The sequence below is a fragment of the Phyllobates terribilis genome, unplaced genomic scaffold (assembly GCF_046119375.1).
Source record: "Phyllobates terribilis strain yellow unplaced genomic scaffold, ASM4611937v1 Scaffold_5__5_contigs__length_657084704, whole genome shotgun sequence".
Classification (NCBI taxonomy): Eukaryota; Metazoa; Chordata; class Amphibia; order Anura; family Dendrobatidae; genus Phyllobates; species Phyllobates terribilis.
Genome location: NW_027362765.1, coordinates 479,216,970 through 479,233,247, shown reverse-complemented (window position 1 = coordinate 479,233,247; position 16,278 = coordinate 479,216,970). Strand labels below are relative to the sequence as shown.

Genomic DNA, 16,278 nt, shown 5'->3' with positions numbered 1-16,278 from the left:
TGTCTTTCTTCTGCAGATGTTACTGTTGCTTTAACACCTACCCCACGGACACAACCTTTTTCCCCTTCCCAACACGCCTATTCCCCTTTCCACCAGCAGCAGGCCTTTTTCCACTCATTTTGGTGGTTAACTAATTCACAACTCTGGAGTTGTTTGCACAAAAAATCAATGGATGAGCTGAGTGGCCAAACTTTGGTATTAGGCCAAAAGTATTGGCTGGGTTAGATGCAGATAAAAATTATATTGAATTTGCAACCTGGTGGAGATTAGTATAGATGGACTAATAGAACAAGTCCCACACACTGCTAGAAGCCCAAATATTTTTTCAGAGCTAGATGCAGAAAAAAATTATATTGAATTTACAACCTGATGGAGGTCAGTATAGATGGACTAATAGACCATGTCCCACACACTGCTAGAAGCCCAAATATTTTTTCAGAGCTAGATGCAGAAAAAAATTATTTTTAAATTGCCACCTGGTGGAGGTTTGTATAGATGGACCAATAGACCAAGTCCCATAAACTGCTAGAAGCCCAAATATTTTTTCAGAGCTAGATGCAGATAAAAATTATTTTTAATTTGCAACCTGGTGTAGGTTAGTGTAGATGGACTAATAGACCAAGTCCCACACACTGCTAGAAGCCCAGATATTTTTTCAGAGCTAGATGCAGATAAAAATTATTTTTAATTTGCAACCTGGTGGAGGTTAGTATAGATGGACTAATAGACCAAGTCCCACACACTGCTAGAAGCCGAAATATTTTTTCAGAGCTGGATGCAGAAAAAAATTATATTGAATTTGCAACCTGATGGAGGTCAGTATAGAAGGACTAATAGACCAAGTCCCACACACTGCTAGAAGCCGAAATATTTTTTTCAGAGCTAGATGCAGATAAAAATTATATTGAATTTTCAACCTGATGGAGGTTAGTATAGATGTACTAATAGAACAAGTCCAACACACTGCTAAAAGCCAAAATATTTTTTCAGAGATAGATGCAGATAAAAATTATTTTTAATTTGCAACCTGGTGGAGGTTAGTATAGATGGACTAATAGACCAAGTCCCACACACTGCTAGAAGCCCAAATATTTTTTCAGAGCTAGATGCAGAAAAAAATTATATTGAATTTACAACCTGATGGAGGTCAGTATAGATGGACTAATAGACCATGTCCCACACACTGCTAGAAGCCCAAATATTTTTTCAGAGCTAGATGCAGAAAAAAATTATTTTTAAATTGCCACCTGGTGGAGGTTTGTATAGATGGACCAATAGACCAAGTCCCATAAACTGCTAGAAGCCCAAATATTTTTTCAGAGCTAGATGCAGATAAAAATTATTTTTAATTTGCAACCTGGTGTAGGTTAGTGTAGATGGACTAATAGACCAAGTCCCACACACTGCTAGAAGCCCAGATATTTTTTCAGAGCTAGATGCAGATAAAAATTATTTTTAATTTGCAACCTGGTGGAGGTTAGTATAGATGGACTAATAGACCAAGTCCCACACACTGCTAGAAGCCGAAATATTTTTTCAGAGCTGGATGCAGAAAAAAATTATATTGAATTTGCAACCTGATGGAGGTCAGTATAGAAGGACTAATAGACCAAGTCCCACACACTGCTAGAAGCCGAAATATTTTTTTCAGAGCTAGATGCAGATAAAAATTATATTGAATTTTCAACCTGATGGAGGTTAGTATAGATGTACTAATAGAACAAGTCCAACACACTGCTAAAAGCCAAAATATTTTTTCAGAGATAGATGCAGATAAAAATTATTTTTAATTTGCAACCTGGTGGAGGTTAGTATAGATGGACTAATAGACCAAGTCCCACACACTGCTAGAAGCCCAAATATTTTTTCAGAGCTAGATGCAGATAAAAATTATTTTTAATTTGTAACCTGGTGGAGGTTAGTATAGATGGACTAATAGACCAAGTCCCACACACTGCTAGAAGCCGAAATATTTTTCAAGAGCTAGATGCAGAAAAAAATTATATTGAATTTGCAACCTGATGGAGGTTAGTATAGATGGACTAATAGAACAAGTCCCACACACTGCTAGAAGCCCAAATATTTTTTCAGAGATAGATGCAGATAAAAATTATTTTTAATTTGCAACCTGGTGGAGGTTAGTATAGATTGACTAATAGACCAAGTCCCACACACTGCTAGAAGCCGAAATATTTTTTCAGAGCTAGATGCAGAAAAAAATATATTGAATTTGCAACCTGATGGATGTCAGTATAGATGGACTAATAGAACAAGCCCCACACACTGCTGGAAGCTGAAATATTTTTTCAGAGCTAGATGCAGAAAAAAATTATATTGAATTTGCAACCTGATGGAGGTCAGTATAGATGGACTAATAGAACAAGTCCCACACACTGCTAGAAGACGAAATATTTTTTCAGACCTCGATGCCGAAAAATATTATATTGAATTTGCAACCTTATGGAGGTCTGTATAGATGGACTAATAGAATGATGCTATGCCCAAAAGGTTTTACTTCACTACGTGCAGTAAAAAAATTGGTATTCTATACACAGGTGGTGTAGCTTGCAACACAGATAGGCTACTCCACTGACTAACACACTCTGCAATAGGCCAAAAAGGATTTTCTTTGCTAGATTTAGCCAAATGCTGTGAAAAAAACTTGCACAGCACTGGCACAAACCTGCCTGGCAAAAACTGATAGGAACTGATGTAACTTAGTCCTGAAAAGGACTGCAATTACAATTAGTCTTTACTCCCAACCTATCTATTTAAGAGGACAGACCTGCCTGATAAAAGTCGTAGGAAATGCTGTAACCTAGTCCTCAAAAGGACTGCAATCACAACTCTTCCCTACTCCCAAGCTATCTTTAGATTTGTGCGAAAATTGGCTTGAAATTAACAAGGTATTGCGCACACAGCAACAGCGGTGCCGTCTAACATGCAGCTGCAGCAGTGAGAAAATGGTGGCGATGGGGAAAATGGCTGGGTCTTATAGGGCAAGGACATGTGACATACACTGCCAATGACACATGCCCTTGCTTGTGTGAAAAAAAGCACTTCGCTCCGTGTGTGTGCTGCTGATAGGCTGACAGATTGCACCTCCCCACTGTAAATGCGGGAAAGAGAAAAAAAATGGAGATCTTCATTATTCCTGCAGAGATCCATCCCCTGCCCCTCCCCCCGCCCCGCTGTACACTCAAACTGTGAATTAACATTAATTTTCAGCATTACTGAGAAAAAATCCAGTTATGATTTTGGTGCACGAACAGTTTTCGAACATAACCTCGAACAGCCGAATTTTTTTCAAATCGTTCGTGTTCGCCGAACGGCTCGAACACCGCCCAAAACAGCTCGAATTTGAGCTTGGCGAACTGTTCGAGTCGAACACCGCTCATCTCTAGTAATCACTTTGAAATTTGTTGATTGATAGAGAAAATTAATCCTTCTACTTTTGAAAGCATTCTTACTTTGCAGCATTTTTTCCGCACATGCATAATGCCTAAATCTTGTGCAGAGTCCTGTATGAAAACATATATGGTGTGAAAAGCATAGCAAATTTCCTTGACATCCCCTGCTGTAAAAAATGCAATAATAATCAAACAAATAGCCCAACCCGTAGAACTTTCCTTTCTAAAGAAAAAACAATTACAGATTTACAGTAAATTTTCATCCTCTTCAAAGCATGTAATACAATATAATCAATATACTTTATCTACCCCAAAATGATGCCAATAAAAATTACAATATATTAATCAGGGAAAAAAAACAAGGCATCATACATAGAAATGCTATTGTTATTTTAATGGAATTTTAGTCCCAAGAGGGAAGCTCAGATGCAATAATCCAATAAATATGTTCCATACTAGCTTGTGCTGACAGATCAAAAAAACATACAGTACCACAACTGACAACCAATATGCAGTCTACAATTGACAATCATTATTATACAGACAGTATTCAGCATCTGTAGGAATTGTCATTCCACCATAACATGCATTTAGATTGTTAGAAAGTAATTGCATGTCAAAGAGTGTTAAAGGCCAAGGTTAGTATGGAAGGAGGTGAGTAACAAGCTTGGAATAGGATAGTAAGAGCAGAAGCAATAAAAAACATAACACTGTCTGTCTACAAGGTAAATCTAGCAAGTATAGCCAAATTATATTATAAAAATGTACTTACATTAGCTATAACTATGACATAGTATCTTTTCTTTTCTTCATAATTCAACCTCCGGCGTAAAACCACTGCTCCAGACAGGGTTAGTGGAATGTCAAACGTCTGGTTGGATGCCTGGAAGATATGTTTTATCAATAGTTTAATTAGGGTACACTTTACAATGCAAATTAAGAAAAGTAATGGGCATCTGAAGGCTCCTACAGCCATAGAATCACCATCACTTGAAAAGAAAGAAATACTGGATCCACTGAATGTGGATCCTAGTACAAGTAGAACCTGCACACAAATCAGCTAAGAAAAACACAGAACTGTTCATGATTTTTTAAAAGTTTTAAAAACTGTTTCAAATATTAGGAAACAAAAAGAAACCATAACCACTAGAGTTGGGCATATAATTTGTAATTCAAATTTGCCAGCTTTGCTGAATTTCCCAACAAAAAAAGAATTTGGGAGTGAATAAATTTGCCACCAATTGGAAAACTGAAAAGGCTCTAATAGGCCCAGAAAATATGTGCATAACACTCGTCGGTCTTCTAGAACTGCATTGAACCCATGTTGAGCCTTTCAATGCAAAGCCTATTAATGTCCAAGTGACCTCAGCCTAACTGGATAGTGGAAAACGGATGATAACCAATAGTTACAAAAGAAGTATTCGGGTGGAATGTGTGGGTCTAATGTTAGAGTATTACCAAAAGGAAATGTGCAAAAAAACAAAAACATCTTTTGCAACCTACAGACTTTGTGAGTTAAACAGTTGTGCTTAAATTTCTAGGATTATGGAGAATTTTATTTTTGAATTAAAAAAAATTACTTAACTGTATCGCAATCCAAAAAGCGCAATTTCTGTGACACACAAGCTTTGACTTCAGGATTTTAGTTTAGTTGCAAAATTAGCAATAAGGAGTTTGATATTGCCCTCCTTGTTTGCAGTGTTTGATAAATAAAAAAAGGCTGCTATTAAGGTTATATTACTGTAGTATATAACAGATCAATCAATTCACAGTCACACGGAGTGACTATACAGCTACAGCACCTCAATATATAACATGAATCTTTGGATTAGTATTCACACATTGACATTATTACTTCCATTTTCAATCTTGTAGATCAGCACTGCAGTAGTAAACCACAATCTGATTAGGCCTTTTTCTATCCCTATGTGGAATGACTAATGTGTTCTGACCTCCTTTCAATATTCTATGAACCCCAAAAATGGCGCTGCTTGGCCAGCCCCCATCTTTTATACTAGCTATGGTATTCGATACTGATTGGCTGGGATACAACATGTGATAGCTGCAGAGCATTATTGGGAAGTCTGTATAGCTGCGTGCTCGGCATTTCTTTTAATGTCGCCGCGCCTGCAAGTGTCACGTCTGTTTGACAGCTGTGACACATGCAGAGATTGCCTGTCTGACAAAAAAACTTGTCAAATGAAAAAAATTGCATCAAAACTTTATTTTTATGGAACAAGAAAAAAATTAATTTCATTTTAACCAGTTCCTTATTTCACCACATTTATTTCCACAAAATAAAATACGTAGTTCTCACAACTATTAAAGGCTAGTTCTAATCGTATGTGTCATCAAAAACAGGCAATATTTTCTATCTATTGTTGAGTGTTTCAAGTGTTAAATTTTCTACTTTTCACATGGTGACATTACAAAATTCTCAGCTGTCTACTATTGCCTTTCAAATTAGTAGTATTTTCCAAAAATAATTATAGTAAAATGCATTTGGCTTCCATACTATAGTCCGTTTCCATATAACAGTAAAATTGGCACAAAACCAGAATAACTTAGTATAGGCACCTTTTAGAGACAATGGCAGGTGGAGTAAAATAAAATATGCAACTAGAGATATATATACATTTATATATATATATATATATATATATATATATATATATATACATACAGTACAGACCAAAAGTTTGGACACACCTCATTTAAAGATTTTTCTGTATTTTCATGACTTTGAAAATAGTACATTCACACTGAAGGCATCAAAACTATGAATTAACACATGTGGAATAATAAACTTAACAAAAAAGTGTGAAACAACGGAAAATATGTCTTATATTCTAGGTTCTTCAAAGTGGCCACCTTTTGCTTTGATGACTGCTTTGCATACTCTTGGCATTCTCTTGATGAGCTTCAAGAGATAGTCACCGGAAATGGTTTTCACTTCACAGGTGTGCCCTGTCAGGTTTAATAAGTGGGATTTCTTGCCTTATAAATGGGGTTGGGACCATCAGTTGTGTTGTGCAGAAGTCAGGTGGATACACAGCTGATCGTTCTTCTCAATAGACTGTTAGAATTTGTATTATGGCAAGAAAAAAGCAGCTAAGTAAAGAAAAACGAGTGACCCTCATTACTTTAAGAAATGAAGGTCAGTCAGTTCGAAAAATTGGGCAAACTTTGAAAGTGTCCCCAATTGCAGTTCCAAAAACCATCAAGCGCTACAAAGAAACTGGCTCACATGAGGGCCACCCCAGGAAATGAAGACCAAGAGTCACCTCTGCTTCTGAGGATAAGTTTATCCGAGTCACAAGCCTCAGAAATCGTGGGTTAACAGCAGCTCAGATTAGAGACCAGGTCAATGCCACACAGAGTTCTAGCAGCAGACACATCTCTACAACAACTGTTAAGAGGAGACTTTGTGCAGCAGGCCTTCATGGTAAAATAGCTGCTAGCAAACCACTGCTAAGGACAGGCAAAGAGCAGAAGAGACTTGTTTGGGCTAAATAACACAAGGAATGGACATTAGACCATGGAAATCTGTGCTTTGGTCTGATGAGTCCAAATTTGAGATCTTTGGTTCCAACCACCGTGTGCGATGCAGAAAAGGTGAATGGATGGACTCTACATGCCTGGTTCCCACCGTGAAGCATGGAGGAGGAGGTGTGATGGTGTGGAGGTGCTTTGCTGGTGACACTGTTGGGGATTTATTCATAATTTAAGGCATACTGAACCAGCATGGCTACCACAGCATGTTGCAGCGGCATGCTATTCCATCTGGTTTGCATTTAGTTGGACCATCATTTATTTTTCAACAGGACAATGACCCCAAACACACCACCAGGCTGTGTAAGGGCTATTTGACCAAGGAGGAGAGTGATGGGGTGCTACGCCAGATGACCTGGCCTCCACAGTCACCAGACCTGAACCCAATCGAGATGGTTTGGGGTGAGCTGGACCGCAGAGTGAAGGCAAAAGGGCCAACAAGTGCCAAGCATCTCTGGTCATTAAAGCAAAAGGTGGCTACTTTGAAGAACCTAGAATATAAGACATATTTTGAGTTGTTTAACACTTTTTTGTTAATTATATAATTCCACATGTGTTAATTCATAATTTTGATGCCTTCAGTGTGAATGTACAATTTTCAAAGTCATGAAAATACAGAAAAATCTTTAAATGAGAAGGTGTGTCCAAACTTTTGGTCTGTACTGTATATATGGAATTCCTATCTCTGACACACAAGCCTAGGTTTCATGATTCTCCTTAACTAGCAAAACTAGGAAATGGGCAGCTAGGCTAGTGTCACTGGACAATTTAAAAAATATTGGTCCAGTTCTCATCCAGAATAGTGGAACGATATTTTTCTTACTTGTCATCCATGTGCAATCTGTTTTTTGCACAGTAGCAGTTATTAATCATTTACAGGACCATTAACAGTTTATGTTATAGAAGTGCAGTGTATCCATAAAAAATCGGATGCCATACTGTGACATCTGATTTTTTTTCTTGTGCCTATTAAATGGGTGACTTGATTGATTTAGTCACATCGCAGCATGAGATTTTGTGAGTAAACAAAATTGTTCATGTGCCCTGCTTCATTGAATAACATTAGTGTTGAGCGAGCATGCTCGACACTGCTCGTTACTCGCCCGAGCATCTCACTACTCGGGATGTTCGGCGAGCACCGAGCATTTCCGGGTCACTCGGGCGGGAGTTCGTGTCTCCGCCCTGAACGTTTGGCGCTCTTTACAGAGCCAATGAACATGCAGGGATTGCCAGCCAGTCACTGTAATGCAGCAGTCATGTTGTTTGTGGGCATAAAGTGATTGGCTGGCCGCACAGCGTCACCTCGAGTATTTAAAACCAGGTGCCGCCATTTTGGACCCAGTCGCTCCAGATCAGCCAGTGTAGGGTCAGTGCTGCTGAGCTAGGGAGAGATTTATACTCCGAAATAGTTAGTGTAAGGTCTCTAAAGCGTGCCAAATCAAACAAACAGTCCTTCTCAGGACTAATATTCATCAAAGATCTCAGGCAGGCAGGCTGTATAGGAGACGCAGTGGTTATACCAGCAAACGCTGCATTACAGTCCTGTGTGCTCCTGTTGGTCAAATTGCGAGACTTATCCCCCGGTCTCAGGGGCTAGGAAAAATCCTTTTTTTTTTCCATCTAAATCCTTTTTTTTTTTTTTCCTCAGTCAGACTGTACAAATACGCGTCTTATTAACCTTTTGGTATCCCCCCCCCCAAAAGAAAATTGAGTGTGTCTGTGACTGTTCAGACACCAATATATCTGTTTAAAAGAGTCTGGTGTAGGCCAGAAAAATAGAACTGTGGTTTTGAAGTTCCACGGGTCAAATCTCTGTATTATCCTGCTTTTGGCATTTTTTGCCATAAAAAAAAAACTGTAATAGTGCATCCCTGACTGGTCAGACAACAATATATCAGTTTAAAAGATTCTGGTGTACGCCACATAACTATAAGTGTGGTTTTGCAGTTCCACGGGTCATGTCTCTGTATTATCCTGCTTTTGGCATTTTTTGCCGTAAAAAAAAAACTGTAATAGTGTCTCCCTGACTGGTCAGACACAAATATATCTGTTTCAAAGAGTCTGGTGTAGGCCAGAGAAATAGAACTGTGGTTTTGCAGTTCCACAGGTCAAATCTCTGTATTATCCTGCTTTTGGCATTTTTTGCCATAAAAAAAACTGTAATAGTGTCTCCCTGACTGGTCAGACACCAATATATCTGTTTTAAAGAGTCTTGTGTACGCCACATAACTATAACTGTGGTTTTGCAGTTCCACTGGTCAAATCTCTGTATTATCCTGCTTTGGCATTTTTTGCCGTAAAAAAAAACTGTAATAGTGTCTCCCTAACTGGTCAGACACCAATATATCTGTTTAAAAGTTTCTGATGTACGCCACATAACTATAACTGTGGTTTTGCAGTTCCACGGGTCAAATCTCTGTATTATCCTGCTTTTGGCATTTTTTGCTGTAAAAAAAAACTGTAATAGTGTTTCCATGACTGGTCAGACACCAAGATATCTGTTTCAAAGATTCTGGTGTATGCCACATAACTATAACTGTGGTTTTGCAGTTCCACGGGTCAAATCTCTGTATTATCCTGCTTTTGGCATTTTTGGCCTTAACAAAAACAGTAATAGTGTCTCCCTGACTGGTCAGACACCAATATATCTGTTTAAAAGAGTCTGGTGTAAGCCAGAGAAATAGAACTGTGGTTTTGCAGTTCCACGGGTCAAATTTCTGTATTATCCTGCTTTTGGCATTTTTTTCCATAAAAGAAAACTGTAATAGTGTCTCCCTGACTGGTCAGACACCAATATATCTGTTTAAAAGAGTCTTGTGTACGCCACATAACTATAACTGTGGTTTTGCAGTTCCACTGGTCAAATCTCTGTATTATCCTGCTTTTGGCATTTTTTGCCGTAAAAAAAACAGTAATAGTGTCTCCCTGACTGGTCAGACACCAAGATATCTGTTTAAAAGAGTCTGGTGTACGCCACATAACTATAACTGAGGTTTTGCAGTTCCATTGGTCAAATCTCTGTATTATCCTGCTTTTGTCACCAATATATCTGTTTAAAAAAGTCTGGTGTGGGCCAGAGAAATAGAACTGTGGTTTTCCTCTTCCACGGTTCAAATCTCCTTTGTATTAAACTTTTTCCATTGATGGTGTTAGCTATTTTACTTCATTTACAATGGGCAAGGCGCGTGGTAAGGGACGTGGAACTGGATGTTCTGGTGATGGTGCGTGTGGAGGACGGGGCCGTGGCAAAGGTGAAAATGTGCCACAACCAACAGGCACATCTTCTCGCTCCCACTTCTTGACCGAATTACTAGGGAAGCACACTACAACACCAGTATTGCGAACTGATCAGTGTGAACAGGTTATTAATTGGATAGCAGAAAATACTTCCAGTTACCTGGGCACCACCACCTCCGGTCTGTCTTCCACATGGTCAAGTTTTAGTAGACATGAGTCTCGACCGCATACTCCTCCTCACCCTGATGCTCATTCCTCCCAAAATGCCGAGTGTCGTCAGACAGCAACTGATCCCACACCTGGACACTCTGAAGAGCTGTTCACTGGTCCATTTCCATATTTGTGCCCCTCACCTGCTCCACTTGAAGTGGTGGAAAAGGAGATCCCATGTAGCGATTTCCAAATATTTGAACATCCACGGCCAAAGGAAGTCGACGCTGGCAATTTGTCACAAGAGGTGGACGATGATGAGACACAATTGCCACGAAGTGAGGAGGAGGATCGTGGTGCGCAAGTGGAAGAGGAGGAGGTGGTGGATGATCTAGTAACTGACCCAACGTGGCAGGAGGACACGCAGAGCGAGGCCAGCAACACACATGGGGAGGGAGGCAGAGTACCCCAACAGGCCGGAAGAAGCAGTGTGGTGGCCACACGCAGAAGGTGGGCAACAGTTCCCCATAACACCAACACAAGGGACGTTGCCAGTACAACCGGTAGGTCTTCCAGAGTCTGGTATTTTTTTAAAGACTCTGCTGATAACCCCAAAAAGGCGATTTGTACCACCTGCCATGCCAGCATCAGCAGGGGTGACAAAACTACCAGCCTGACCACCACCAGCATGATCAGGCACATGTCAGCAAAGCACCCGACATTGTGGGGCAAACCCCAGGGTCCACGACCAGTGTCACCTCTGCTTCTTCCAAAGTTGTGCATGTAATAGAACCCCCTGTTGTGCGTGCAAGGCAATTCCCTGTCCATATTGCATGCAAAGATGCCCCCTCCTCTCAGTCTTCACTTGCTATTGCAGTTTCTCAAGAAACAGCATCAACGTCCATGTCTACGTCCCACCACAGCGTTCAATTTTCTATATCCCAGAGCTTTGAATGAAAGCGCAAATTTGCAGCCAACACCCCACTGGCAACAGTCATAAATTCGCACATTTCACGACTGCTTGAGTTGGAAATGCTGCCTTTTAGGACAGTGGAGACAGAATCCTTCCGCAACCTTATGGCGGTGGCCGTCTCTCAGTACTTGGTCCCCAGCCGACACTATTTTGCCCAGTGTGCCATCCCCGCACTACACAAGCACGTGTCCCAAAACATCTGCCGTGCCCTCAACAACGCAGTTACTGGGAGAGTCCACCTGACAATGGACACGTGAACCTACATCCAGGCATGGTCATGTGTGACAATGGCCGTAACTTGGTGGTGGCTCTGAGGCGAGGCGAGATCACACACGTACCATGCCTGGCTCATGTGCTTAACCTCGTGGTTCAGTGGTTTCTTAAATCGTACCTTGAGTTGCCAGATCTGCTCGACAAAAATGCCACCTGTCAGCTCATTTTCGCAAGTCAGCTACAGCTTCCGCCACCCTTGCTGTGTTGCAGCAGCATTTGCAGCTTCCGGCACACCGACTGGTGTGTGATGTCCCCACATGTTGGAACTCTACCCTCCACATGTTGCAAAGGATTTGTGAGCAGAAGAGAGCAGTTGTGGAGTACCAGCTGCAACAAGGCCGTCGATATTCAGGTCAGACTCCACACATAAGACCTCAGGAGTGGACCTGGATGTTTGACATAGGTACCATCCTGACAAACTTTGAGGAGTCCACCAAGATGGTGAGTGGCGAAGACGCCATCATTAGCATCAGCATCCCACCTGTCTGTCTTTTGCAACTCTCTCTGCAGAGAATTAAAGAGGAGGCATTGCAGACAGAGTATGATGAGATGGATCAAGAACCCGTAATGGGCGATTACACACAGCCCAGCCTCATCTCATCCCAACGTGCATTGGGGGACAATGGGGTAGAGGAGAAGGAGGAGGAGGAGGAAGAACAGGAGCTGGTATCATGCGCTGTAGACAGTAGTACCTGTACAACTTTCATACAGTCGGTTCAGCGTGGGTGGCCTGAGGACAGGGGGGAGGGGGAGGAGGAGGAGGAGGAGGAGGAGAGCATGGTCAGTCGTCATCTTGGTGAGGACACGGAAGTCTTGCCCGTTACCTGTCAGGCACGCATGGCTGACTTTATGTTATGCTGCCTTAACCGTGACCCTCGCGTTGTCAAAATGTTGGGTGACAGTCATTACTGGTTGGTGACACTTTTAGACCCCCGCTACAAGGAGAACTTTCACTCTCTTATTCCTGAGGTGGAGAGGTCTACAAAAGTGGGGCAGTACCAGAAGGCCATTGCTGCAGAACTGTTAAAAAAATTCCCATCTGAACACGCTAGCGGCAGAGGTCACAGTTCGTTGCCCAACCAAGGCGTACAGGCGAGAGAGACGCAACTCCAATTCAGCAGAGGCAGGGGAACACTGTCAACATTCTGGGACAGTTTTCTGAGACCTGCCCAGCTACAGGCCCTGAGGCGCGGGGTACTCTCACAAGGAGTGGAAAGTTTGAAAAGATGGTTAGGGAGTACCTTGCCGACAGTACCAGCGTCCTCCGTGATTCCTCATGGGTATATGCTTCCTCATTTCGGCTGTATTTTGATCTTCTCCTTATCCTCAGCCTCCACCACCACTATACCACCAGGGTGACCGTGGTTCGTGTTGCCAGCATTGCAAGTTCCTCAGTCCTAATTTTTTGCTGCTTTTGCTTGGAAGGCATAGGCAAAGACTATGGGAGACCCTCTCCCCAATAATGGGAATAATGTTTTTAATATGCTGTACTGAATGGCTCTTGTAAGGGGCATGAAAACCATCTTGTTAAGTTACTGCGACCTCCACCACTTTTCCCAGGGGCATTGATATTGTCTTTTTATTCCACTGCGACATCCACGTCTCTTCCAAGGGGCATTAAAACCATCTTGTTAAGCTACTGCGACCTCCATGTCTCTTTCAGGGGGCATTAAAACCATCTTTTTAAGCTACTGCGACCTCTACCATTCTTCCAAGGGGCATTAAAACAATCTTGTTAAGCTACTGCGACCTCCACCACTTTTCCCAGGGGCCTTAAAACCGTATTGTTAAACTACTGCGACCTCCACCATTGTTCCAAGGGGCAATAAAATCGTCTTGTTAAGCTACTGCGACCTCTAACACTTTTCCCAGGGGCATTGATATTGTCTTTTTATTCCACTGAGACCTCCACATCTCTACCAAGGGGCATTAAAACCGTCTTGTTAAGCTACTGCGACCTCCATGTCTCTTCCAATGGGCATTAAAACCATCTTGTTAAGCTACTGCAACCTCCACCACTTTTTCAAGGGGCATTGATATTGTCTTTTTATTCTACGGCAACCTCCACCATTCTTCCTAGGGGCAATAAAACCGTCTTGTTAAGCTACTTCGACCTCCACCACTTTTCCCAGGTGCATAAAAACAGACTTGTTAAGCTACTGTGACCTCCACCACTTTTCCCAGGGGCATTGATATTGTCTTTTTATTCCACTGTGTCCTCCACGTCTCTTCCAAGGGGCATTAAAACCGTCTTGTTAAGCTACTGCAACCTCCACCACTTTTCCCAGGGGCATTAAAACCGTCTTGTTGAGCTACGGCGACCTCCACCTTTCTTCCAAGGGTCATTAAAACCGTCTTGTTAAGCTACTGTGACCTCCACCACTTTTCCCAGGGGCATTGGTAGTCTTTTATTCCACTGCGACCTCCACGTCTCTTCCAAGGGGCATTATAACCACCTTGTTAAGCTACTGCGACCTCCATGTCTCTTCCAAGGGGCATTAATCCGATCTTGTTATGCTACTGCGACCTTCAGCACTTTTTCAAGGGGCAATGATATTGTCTTTTTATTTCACTGCGACCTCCACCATTCTTCCAAGGGGCAATAAAATCGTCTTGTTAAGCTACTGCGACCTCCACCATTCTTCCAAGGGGCATTAAAACCATCTTGAAAAGCTACTGCAACCTCCACCACTTTACCCAGGGGCATTAAAACCATCTTGTTAAGCTACTGCGACCTCCACCATTCTTCCGAGGGGCATTAAAACCGTCTTGTTAAGCTACTGCGACCTCCACCACTTTTCCGAGGGGCATTGATATTGTCTTTTTATTCCACTGCGACCTCCACTTCTCTTGCAAGGGGCATTAATACGATCTTGTTAAGCTTCTGCGACTTACAGGTCTCTTCCAAGGGGCATTAAAACCGTCTTGTTAAGCTACTGCAACCTCCACCACATTTTCAAGGGGTATTGATAGTCTTTTTTTTCCACTGCGACCTCCACCATTCTTCCAAGGGGCATTAAAAGCGTCTTGTTATGCTACTGCGACCTCCACCACTTTTCCCAAGGGCATTAAAATTGTCTTGTTAAGCTACTGCGACCTCCACCACTTTTCCCAGGGGCATTGATATTGTCTTTTTATTCCACTGCGACCTCCACGTCTCTTCTAAGGGGCATTATAACCATCTTGCTAAGCTACTGCGACCTCCACCACTTTTCCCAGGGTCGTTAAAACCATCTTGTTAAGCTACTGCGACCTCCACAACTTTTTCATGGGGCATTGATATTGTCTTTTTATTCCACTGCGACCTCCACCATTCTTCCAACGGGCATTGCATTTCCTCCTAATTTTAGTCAGCTTTTGTTTTTCAATTCATAGCCGAAAACTAAGGGAAACCCACTCCCCAATAATGGGTAGAAGGTTTTTAGTATGCTGTAATCCACGTCTGTTTCAAGGGGCATTGCAGTTCTTCATAATAATTGGAAAGTCTTCCAGTCACTGCTTAGGCCAACAGTGCACAGGAGACCCAGTTGCTATAAATGGAAAAAACGGTTTAGTTAAGGCCCTCTGACCTCCATGTCACTTCCAAGGGGCATTGGAGTGCCTCGAAATTTTTGGTAGGCATTGCACTCACTGCATGCCCTATAACTGTGTAGCCGAACGGCTCCCTTTGGTGCAGAAACATATCCTACAATACATGTGTGGTTGACTGGCCTGATATTGATGTCAATGGTCCCTGTTCCTCCTGCTCTTTCTCCTTTGCCACCACCTCATCCATCATTCATCACCTGAAGCTCTGTTTTAACGGGAGTCATAGAACTGGGATAGTAGCAGGAAAACATCCAGCAATCCTCGGAGGAGGTAGGATATGCGCCAAAATGCTGACCACCTCAGGCCTAGCCGCTACTACATACATGCGCTAGCATTCTAAGAAATCAAAGCAGACGCTAACTTCTATCATCATCATCATGCTCCTCACCTTGGCACTCTCAACTCCCCTGATGGAGAAGCCAGGGCTCACCGGAGGAGTCTGGTTCTCTGGTGGGCTCGTCCAATGCTGCCCTAAAGCAGGCCGGGCTAAGAAAAGTGTGGGAGAACTTCAAAGGAGAAATAGGGGTGGCTAGGAACTGTTTATGGACACCCGGCCGCCCCCAGGCAGCTGGGGACCGTGTGTGGACACACGGTCGTGGGGAGGCTGGGGACCGAGTATGGACACCCGGCCGCCCCCTGGTGGCTGGGGACCGAGTGTGGTCACCGGGCCGTCGGGCGTCTGGGGACTGAGTATGGATACCTCGCTGCAAAAGCAGCCATGAGGCAGTGGCCAGCTTCGGCCACCTCCAAACTAAAAGGCCCCATTTCATGTGCAATCTAGCAGTATGGTATTGCAGGCTGGGGTGGGTGAGAGGCAGGTTGCACACTTACACTTGCATTCCAAGAAAGTAAAGCAGATGCTAACTTCTATCATCATCATCATGCTCCTCACCTTGGCACTCTCAACTCCCTGATGGAGAAGCCAGGGCCCATCGGAGCAGTCTGGTTCTCTGTTGGGCTCGTCCAATGCTGCCCTAAAGCAGGCCGGGCTAAGAAAAGTGTAGGGGGAACTTCCAAGGAGAAATAGGGGCTGGGAACAGAGTATGGACACCCGGCCGCCCCCTGGCGGCTGGGGATTGCGCGTGGACACACAGC

General features: G+C 42.7%; 1 protein-coding gene across 1 annotated transcript in view; it reads right to left on the bottom strand.

Moving 5' to 3' along the window:
• The window catches only part of PCDH15 (protocadherin related 15), a 2,836,044-nt gene that overhangs the window by 1,983,004 nt on the left and 836,762 nt on the right, over nt 1-16,278 (bottom strand). Inside the window, exon 7 of the mRNA XM_073685487.1 lies at nt 4,183-4,293. Within this exon, the coding sequence (XP_073541588.1) occupies nt 4,183-4,293 (111 nt within the window). The remainder of the gene's footprint in view (nt 1-4,182; nt 4,294-16,278) is intronic.